We start from the raw sequence: 9,257 nt of genomic DNA, 5'->3' as shown, positions 1-9,257 counted from the left end.
AGCATTCTGCAGCAATCTACTAAATTACCATCACCAGGCTGCACACACTCTATCAGAAATGATTGTTAAAAAAAAAGAATCAAGGTTTGGCCTGTTTGTTTTTTTAAGTTCGTCACTGAGCCTGTAAATCAGCTTAATGCACTGGGTGCAAAAAAAAGTTACTTATCAAATATTAACCTAAACATGTAACCTGAGGAAAAGCAAAGGTTTTCTGTGAAATGGTTTTTTTATTTAAAAATCCATGAAAATTATATTGTAGTTACAGAATTCAATTAACCTCCACAGAGCACTAAAAAGTTCAAAAAGAAACTGAGTTCAGAAATAACAAAGCTTTTACTGCACATATCCTATATTTAAGTCAAAACACTGTAAGAAAGCACTGTTTCCAGCAGAGAACTTTATGACCTTATGACCTATCAGTGATGTCAAATGGTATGTAGTATTATAAAGAGGGGATTTATAAAATGAATAGAGTTGAGCAGGTAGAACTCTAAACGACTTTATTCTCTTTTTGTTCTTCTGACAAATAATGACAGCTCTGAGTGCCATCATAAAAGAGATTTTTTTCACAGGCAAAAATGAGGTTGTATAATAAAAGGACTTTCAGTTCTACGATCTCTCAGTGAAGATCAGGCTCATCCGTGTTCACGCATGAAAATCACAAGGTCAGGTCACCAACGAGCACGCCTTCCTAAGGCTGGGATCTAAAGTGTGAGCATTCACGTCACTGCGGGTGTTGTAAGCACCTCAAAGGTCAAAGGTCTGGGCGCGGCCTAACCATCATCGCTGCAGCTCAGTCACACCTAAGCATGTGGACTACAGCAAGCTCTCAGATTAATTGGCAAATAAATGGACGTCTCAGCAGGTCACAGGAAACGCTGCCACAGCGGCGTGAGCGGTAAGTGGTTGGGAGCACGCTTTTGATTCTGTGTGTGTGTGTGTGTGTGTTTAGGACTCACCGACCAGCCGGATGACGTTGAGGGTGGTGTTGGTGAGGATGGGCGCGTTGATTTTGTTGAGATTGTAGTCCGACTTTTTCTTGCTTCTTATGGTCTCCCGGGACACACTGCTGATGAGGAAAGGAGGAACACACATGAGAATAAGAAGACTCAACGATGGGTGTTAACACCGCTAATCCTGCGAAACGATCAAAGAGGTTCAAAACCTCAGCACAGGTCAAAGGCTGGTAATTGATCAATCGGGAGCCATTACACACGACCCAGAGGAATGTGAAGGACCCCAGTTAGTGGAGTCGGTGAACTGGTGGCTCCAACCAGCGGACCCCTGACACAGAGACATGGACCGCGTAATGTCTGCATGTGATGGTGTGAGGCATCCAATAATTAACCATTACTGATAACCTGCTAGTAAAATTGGACATTAGCAATTCAGTGGCTCGAGGCTAATGTCGGGTTAATGTACATGAGAGGAAGGAATTAGAAGTAAAAGTAAGACCTAAAGAAATAAATTAAAAAAATATATATATATATAATAATATATACTTCACCTAGCGACAAAACAGCTGATAATACAGCAGCTAATCATCACGTCACCACTCACTCACCGGCAGTGGTGAATAAAAAGGAGAACTTTTCGTGGGTCGACTCAAAGTCTTAGAAAATAGTTCTGCTTATTCGGCAGGGTGAAGCGAAGGAGAAGCTCAATTTATCACCACCAAGGGCAAATAAAGCAGGGCGAAGCATGACTCATAAGGCTTTCAGAAGAAGCCAAGGACACAACTTAATGTTTCCGTGAAAGAAAATGTGAGTTGTTGACTGTTATTTTCTTTATAAAGTAAAAAAAAAAAAAATCTCAAAGAGGGAGCAAACATAATGGACACCTAAATATATGACACAGCTTCACTGGGCAACCTGAGAGTGTCTTCAGGGTGTTGTAAAGTGACGCTAGAGCTGACCTCTTAAGAGGGGCGTCGCCCGTCTGCTCATCCACAAAGTCCTGCTTCAGCTCCTCGGGGACATCACTGTCGCTGTCATAATCCTGATATACGCTCTTCTCCAGCTCGTCTGACTCATACTGGGGAGGAGAAGTGAAGGAGCAGAAGGATCAGAGTCAAGTTAGGGGAAACGGTCAGACAAAAAATAAATGCAGCTTCGACACGGTGTGATAAAAAATCTCTGTTTCTGAAATACTGCACCTTACCTGAATATATATACTCAAATACAAAAAATTGTCTGAAGATTTTTAAAGCATTTACAATTTAATACAAAATCCCAGAACTGGTTTTTACAGCAAAAAAGCCCATAATTCATCTCTGAGAGCAGAGTTCAGGCGAATCCCTGGAAATAGTAAAAAAAAAAAAACAGTTTTTCTTGACATTAACTGCAAAACAGGCAACACAACAGAGATACAGTGAGGATTAAAGCTTGAGAATAAGAAGAGCTAAGGCTTTGGTCGGCCTCGTATTTTAGACGAGGCAGTATTGCTTCTGATGTCGACTCTGAGGAAAAAAGTGTGTGATATTCAAGGTGTCGTTGCAGCTTTGTGTATTTCCATTTCCTGAAAACAACTTGGCGTTGTTGACATTACATGTCACAATACACCTCTGTGTTTTCTGGTTCTAAGGGTAATACTGTTTAAAATGGCTGTTCAGAAGTGCTATTATAAAGCTGCTGTAAATAAAATAATAAAACCAAGACAATACTGTCAGCATCGATCAAAAAGCGCATAAAAAAAGCATCAACAATGTGATTTTTTTGTATTTTTTATATGTGATACTTGGTTATTGGGTGGGCTTAGATGATGAGGCAGTAAAAACAGGCTGTCACAGTACACAAACACCTCATCTTTTGTTCCATGTTCCTGAGTAAATCATAAAAGCTTTGGTGAAAGACTATGTGTCCTTCCAGCATCAAACAGAGCAGGACGTCTGTTTGTTTCACAAAGTCTTGTTTGCCCATCATGTGCGGCGCTGAAGTGAGTGTGTGACGATACTAAAGCGACTGCCTGCCTGTGAAATGGACAAATTTCCTTAATTCACAGAAATCCTATTTTCAGCGCTGCAGGAGTAAATGGTAACAGACTGCTTTTAAAAACATTCTCCAGCCAGTACTGGAGAAATAAGGAATGGTAATGGATGAAGAGAAAAAGAATAACAAAAGAAAAGTAATGACGCAGCAAAAATATTTTTTGTTATTACCTTCAGTGATGCCTCTACTGTTACAGTTTATTCAGCTTCATCAGCTTCAGATAATGTGTTCCACTGTATAACCAGACAAATCTGTGGTAAAGAGGTTAGCTGCTCTATTCAAGGATCATTTGCCCCAATCTCACCCGGTCTTTTTTGCCTCGTCTACTTTTCATGTCCTCTGTCACCGCATCGATCAATCAATCCTCTCTGGGCTCTTTCTCTTTCTCCTCCTGCCTGGCAGCTTTACCTCCGACTTCTTTAGTCCAATGTATTTCACTATCTCCCCTCAGCATACGTCTAAACCTTCACAGCTTTTCTATTTCTTTCTTCGACCTCAGCTGCTCCTCTGACAGGCTCAATTCTAACCCAGGCCTTTCCGATCACTTGTGGGAAAAATCACAGCGTCTTTAACTCAGTGTCATCGTCTCTGGACCACAATCCTCAATTCTAACCCAGGCCTTTCCGATCATCGTCTCTGGACCACAATCACATTCCATTGCTATGTGAGACAGAATTCAAAAATCCAACATACCCCGTTGGACGCCAGCACGTCCTCCGTCTCCTCCTCTTTGTGCTCGATGTGCACCTCAAATGGGTTTCCCTCCTGCAGGTACTGCTGGAACAGGGACAGTTCCTTCTGGTCGGGGGCGTAGGGCGAAGCCACCTGTCTGCTTGGAGACATGGACGGAGAGCGACACTGGCCCATGAACTTAAACTCCTGGAGTGGAGAAAATGGGACAGAGAGACACTTTGAAGGACAACAAATGTAGGATCGTGTTCGGTGAAGATGAGACACAAAGACGGGACACAGAACAGACAGAAGAGGGTTTGTGTTTAACTTGAAATCTCAAATGTTAATGATCATATGAATAGACTAGATTAATTCATTTAGGATGTGTGAAAAAATCAAATAAAAGCACTGAAGTCACAACAAATCAGTGGGCCTCAGGGACCGTCTCTGACAAACTGTTTTATAATTTGTTAAAAAGTTCATTAAAATGTGCCCCAGCTAACAAACAGCATTTATTTCCAAGACTAATTTGCATGTAAGTTGTTACACAACGTGCCAAAGCCAGGCAGACATGAAAGAGGAAAATAAGATGAAGAGAAATGAGACTTTGAAGTCAATCCATTTATCCTCCTGCAGTTTTCCTTATGTTTATCATTATGTCATGTTTGCTTCTCTGTGAAAGAGCTGTCAGCACAGCATAATGCTGAGGTCAGCGACCTTTGACATTCCATCTTGTAACTGTACGTAACCATCTCTAGACTCAGATCATTTCAGTCTTTTAAACACGAATGTGGAAATTACCACGGTGCTTCACAGCCTGTTACGTAATGTGATCGTCACTTCTTTTCCACACAGGAACACACAAGTCCCTCTGTGTTTTAATAACATTATCCTTATGCAAATTACAGGGTGGTGGGGATGTGAGATGAGTGGCAGTGTGGAATATATAAACGCTACAACGCTTCACTTCCCCGCCTCGGAGATGTGATTGGTACTCACGTGGAGCTGGGCGATGTTAAAATTAGACTTGACAGGACAGAGTTCCCATGTCTCATTTTCCAGGAACATCCTCAGTTCTTCAAGTCGTGCCCTGAAAGGCGGAAGAGGAATAAATATGCAGGAAAATGCTAACTTTTGTGTGTCTGTTTGTGGGTGAATGTGTGTGTGGGTCATGTGCAGGTGAATGAGTGTATCGGAGCATGTGAGTGGCTGATTCTGGACAAGCCTGAGGAAAACTGTTACAAACAAATCTAAGATCACCGACACTGTATTCACTCAGTGCTGCTGCAAGCCCTTTAAGTAAATTCACTTAGAATACCCTTCATAGGAGACAAGAGTAGCAGAGTTGAAATCAGCACCATGGTCAGCTCCCTCTCATTAATATACAGCATTCACATTTGGCCAGTTAGAAGTTACCAGACCTAAACTAATCTTACACAGATGAAGAAATTCAAAATTCTCTCTCTCAACTAAAACTGTAAATTAGTTGTACGACCACAGACTTCACATTTTAAACCTCGGTTTGGATATTTTTTTTTTTTTTACATTAGCTCACAGTTGACAACCTTAATGCCATGTGGTCTTGTTTATGTCTATATAAGGACGTTGACATGTGTAATAGTCCACCACAACATGTATGATAATCACTAGATGAACGTCTAATCCAACATAATCCTCTTAACCAAATTCACAGCAGGACAGCCACTCTGGTGGTTACAAACTTGGTAAATATCAGGCAATAAAAATCGGCAACAAATGAAATGATTTTTTACACTGCAGCAGAATTAACCCTGTACAGATTAACACATAAAACACCCCAAAATGTTTTGAAAATGAGACGTTAATTAAAAATCCTCACATTTTTTAAATTTCGACATTTCACTTTTCTGTGAGAAGAAAACATATCTACATATTTATCATGTCGGAGTTACTTACTTCTCCCTCCCCTGCCCTCCTCTGAGAGGAGACGTAACTTTGTCCTTTCGTGCTATTTGTTTTTGGCTGGATTACAGTTCAATTCTGTTTCCTGTCTCTATTTTATCGTCTTGTATCATAATGACGAGGCCTGTGAGGTATTTAAAGATCTTGGTAAAAATTGTTGACAGGAATTCACAATCACTGATCGATGCGAATCCCCTCTGATGCCGTGGCATTTTCTGATGAGATAATCACGTAGGGTCGCAGAGCGGGCGGTAAATGATCAAATGTAACTGTGTTCCCAGCTCGGTGGGTGTTATCGGATAATTGCGCGTCGGTTCCAGGGAGGGCTACATCCAGAGTTGTGAGATTTACAGGCAGTCGGCGCTTCTGATTACAACAAAGTTTCAGTCGAGCACTGACAGCCTTGCTCTTTAAATATCTGTGCCACTTACAATCACCTTGACATGTGCAGTCTGCTATCAGGCAGACTGCACATGTCAGATCAATGCACCCGCTGTTTAATTCCCCTTACATAATTAATCCCTGCAGCTCAGGGAATAAAAAGAATTAATGTCTTGTTGTGTTCCAGTCAGGGAGGTGTAAAAACGTCTCACCTGTGATAGTTCTTGAAGTAGTTGACACTCTGCCGTTTGATGGACTCCTGCAGGACCTCGGACCTGCTGCCGCAGAACTCCTCCCCCACCTGCATCAACCTGGAACACCAGTGGACAACGTGATGTGTGGAGACGGAGACAACAGAACAGGTAACAGAAGGAGATGCTGATATGAGTACATCTCAGTGTAATAATACATTAGATTAGTTCCATTATATTAAACAGGTAAACCAGGCAGATTCTGTTGGGTCATCTGTCATTTTCAGCCTGAATCTAGGATTTAGTGATGACTAATGAGTGTTTGAATAATCTTTTTTTGATCATATATATCTGTATAAAATCTTATATAACTATAAAGGATTATAAATAGTTTCTACATATCATATAAGTAAATGTTTTATAAAATAAGCTCATAAAAGTTTATAATCCATTGGCTGTGGAGGGTGAAGTTACGGTAACATATGAGTAGACGGAGAAGGCAATCGAGATGGACAGAATGCTGTACCTGCTGATGACATCCAGTACAACTATGAAATCATCGTATTTGAAGTTGGACATGTCCGTCCCCAGAATGTAGGCTTTAACTTTCAACTGGACATCCTGGAAAAAGGGAGCAGACGGCAGACAGGTTGAACAGGTGTTAGGGAAAAATGTGACAAAGAGAATACATGCATTAAAAAAGAGCTAAGAGGAGAATGCTTTTTTTTTTTGTCTAAAGAGTCAGACAGACAGTCAAACAGAGAAAGAAATATGTTGACACTTCTGGACACACCTGCCAGATCCGCGTCAAGCCGTGCTCCAGTTTCTTCTTGACATAGCTGCGGTCCACGACCAACTCATCAGACTCTGCTGCAGCTGTGTCGTCTAAGAAAAAAAGGCGTGAAAAAAAACATTTAAAAAAAAAAAAAAGACTTAAGGTTTAATCCTATTGATGTATGGTGGAGATTTATTCAAGGAACAAAAAAGAGAAATGGGGATTACTCCTATGCCCAAAAAGGGATTATATGCTGGAGGGATTTGTACATTTTTCCATCTTGAATTATTGTCAGTATCTACAAATAATATGTGGATTCCAGAAAAAAGACCGACAGTGACCTGGAAATCAACAGATCAGAGACAATAAGAGCTCAGTAAGGTGTTGAAGTGCTGTCAAGCTGACGGACAATAAAACCAACCTTTTCTTTTTATTTCTGTCTCTTTTTTCAATCTCTGTCTGAGTGGCGTGTGGTGCTCGTACTGCAGAGGTATCACAGCAGCTGAAATATTCTTTTCTTTGGGCTGGAAATTGTCTTCAATCAACCCTAAACGGTTTGTCTCTGTGAAATGAATTTCTAGGAACACTCAGAAACACCAGTGTCAAAAGACAAACGGCTATAAATCCAGCCGGTAAACACCACTGATATGATGGGAATCCTTTTGTTATTCCTCACTACGTATACATACATATGTGTATGAAATATATATGGCATATATATGTTTATGTTAACACCCGTGGCTGTTTGTGTGACCAATTTCATTCGATTAAAAACAGAGATGAGTCATATTTGGATTGGTGTTTTTGCCTCCTGATTTTAAGACCTAAATACCTCCTGCCATTTCTGGCTGTGAGGGAGTTTTCATAATGACACAGCAGAGCGGAAAGCATATCATTAAAAAATGTGCAAATATAAAAAAAATTGGCCTCCGACAGAGTGAATATTTAATCATGTGAATATGTTGATGACAGTGAGGAGGAACGACAAGACAAGGACAGTCACAGAAAGGTGGTGAATCAGTGACTTTAAAAAGAAGCAGCAAAAGACGATGGACTGTGATCATATGAATAAAAATGTACAAAAACACAACAGTGTTCAGCAGATATATACTGTAATCCCAGAGTTCTTCAGCAATACGCCAAAATAAAAACGCCAAAACGCCGATATAGTGTTTTTAATAAAGCGTTCCAAGTCAGAGAAATAAACGTATTACTCCAAAAGTAGGCCAAACAAATGGAAGGAAAGACGAGGGACTAACCCCCAGACAACCTGGTTCTCTTCCTGCTCTGATCCAGACTCAGCTCTCTGACTGTTCACACTTACCATGATGGAGTGTATGATACAGTCGTCCCAGATTTTCAAAAGAGACATTCTGTCTTCTCTCCAAACTACATCCATATCAGTAAGTCTTTTTAAATGTTGTCATCCTGTACTATAAAATGAGAGTAAGTGATTAGCTTCTTAGTTTTCTAACATTTCTCCAAGTCAAGGTTAAGTGTCTTCCTCCATCCACTTCGACAGACCCTCTCCACTTGAGAGCAAACTGACGATCTGGTGACATTATTGCAACAAAAATAAATGGTCTATTAGCTCTTTGTCTATTATCTCACTTCATAAATCCCTCAATAATTAAATTCTGCAGTAGTTCATCATTCCCTCTGAAAGGTAGAAGACCTCCATCCTCTATAAACATTACAGTGATTTCCAGCTCCATCTCTCCTATTTAACAGTCTGCATGCGTACCGCACTTTACCCGCCGGACATGTGTTAAATTAAATCCTGAAACACGCAGTCAGTGGCAAGAAAGATCTGCTCAGCCTCCAATCTAGAACCAAGCAGAACGCTCGGCATACCAAAGGAGAGGGAGATACTCAGGAGAAATTCACCTCAACTGGAAGTAGATCCGATAAGTTGGTTTCTCCTTAAATATCTTAAATGGATTTTGTCGTGCCACATAAAACTTCACGAAGACAAGATCTTAGTAGTCTATGTTTGAGTCTGAACTTTGTGTTTGACGTCAGAAGGTTAGGACAATGAGGATGTCTTGAAAGATGAAAGTTTAAATTCAAAATACTGGAAATAAAAAAAATTTAAAAAAAAATCAAATTTGAACTTGTTTTGAAAAACTAAACTTAAATAACCAAATCTGAGTACTAACCACATAGATTTTTAAAATAATTTATAATAGTATAAAAATCCTTTCACTTTATGAAAAAATAGAAAGATAAACGATCAGGTAAGCCATTATAACTTCTACTAACCCATAGGTGGTAACCGGTATTTGACCTGTGACATTGCAGGTGATGGAT

The 9,257-nt window shown here is 40.2% G+C and overlaps 1 protein-coding gene across 6 annotated transcripts in view; it reads right to left on the bottom strand.

Moving 5' to 3' along the window:
* The window catches only part of vps50 (VPS50 subunit of EARP/GARPII complex), a 62,633-nt gene that overhangs the window by 23,408 nt on the left and 29,968 nt on the right, over window positions 1-9,257 (bottom strand). For 4 of the 6 annotated variants that reach the window (XR_003052642.1, XM_025065101.1, XM_008331314.3 and 1 more), the window contains exons 14-20: window positions 6,966-7,057; window positions 6,699-6,793; window positions 6,194-6,292; window positions 4,659-4,749; window positions 3,681-3,866; window positions 1,916-2,034; window positions 960-1,069 (exon numbers count right to left, since the gene is read on the bottom strand). Coding sequence is in view for 5 of the 6 variants with exons in the window: in XM_025065101.1 (XP_024920869.1) it covers window positions 960-1,069; window positions 1,916-2,034; window positions 3,681-3,866; window positions 4,659-4,749; window positions 6,194-6,292; window positions 6,699-6,793; window positions 6,966-7,057 (792 nt within the window). In the remaining variant the exon portion in view is untranslated. The remainder of the gene's footprint in view (window positions 1-959; window positions 1,070-1,915; window positions 2,035-3,680; window positions 3,867-4,658; window positions 4,750-6,193; window positions 6,293-6,698; window positions 6,794-6,965; window positions 7,058-9,257) is intronic. The other 2 variants (XM_017041365.2, XM_008331316.3) reach the window with 1 other exon arrangement.

This window comes from Cynoglossus semilaevis, chromosome 18, assembly GCF_000523025.1.
Source record: "Cynoglossus semilaevis isolate Cse_v1.0 chromosome 18, Cse_v1.0, whole genome shotgun sequence".
NCBI lineage: Eukaryota > Metazoa > Chordata > Actinopteri > Pleuronectiformes > Cynoglossidae > Cynoglossus > Cynoglossus semilaevis.
This window is presented reverse-complemented; position numbering and strand designations above follow the sequence as displayed.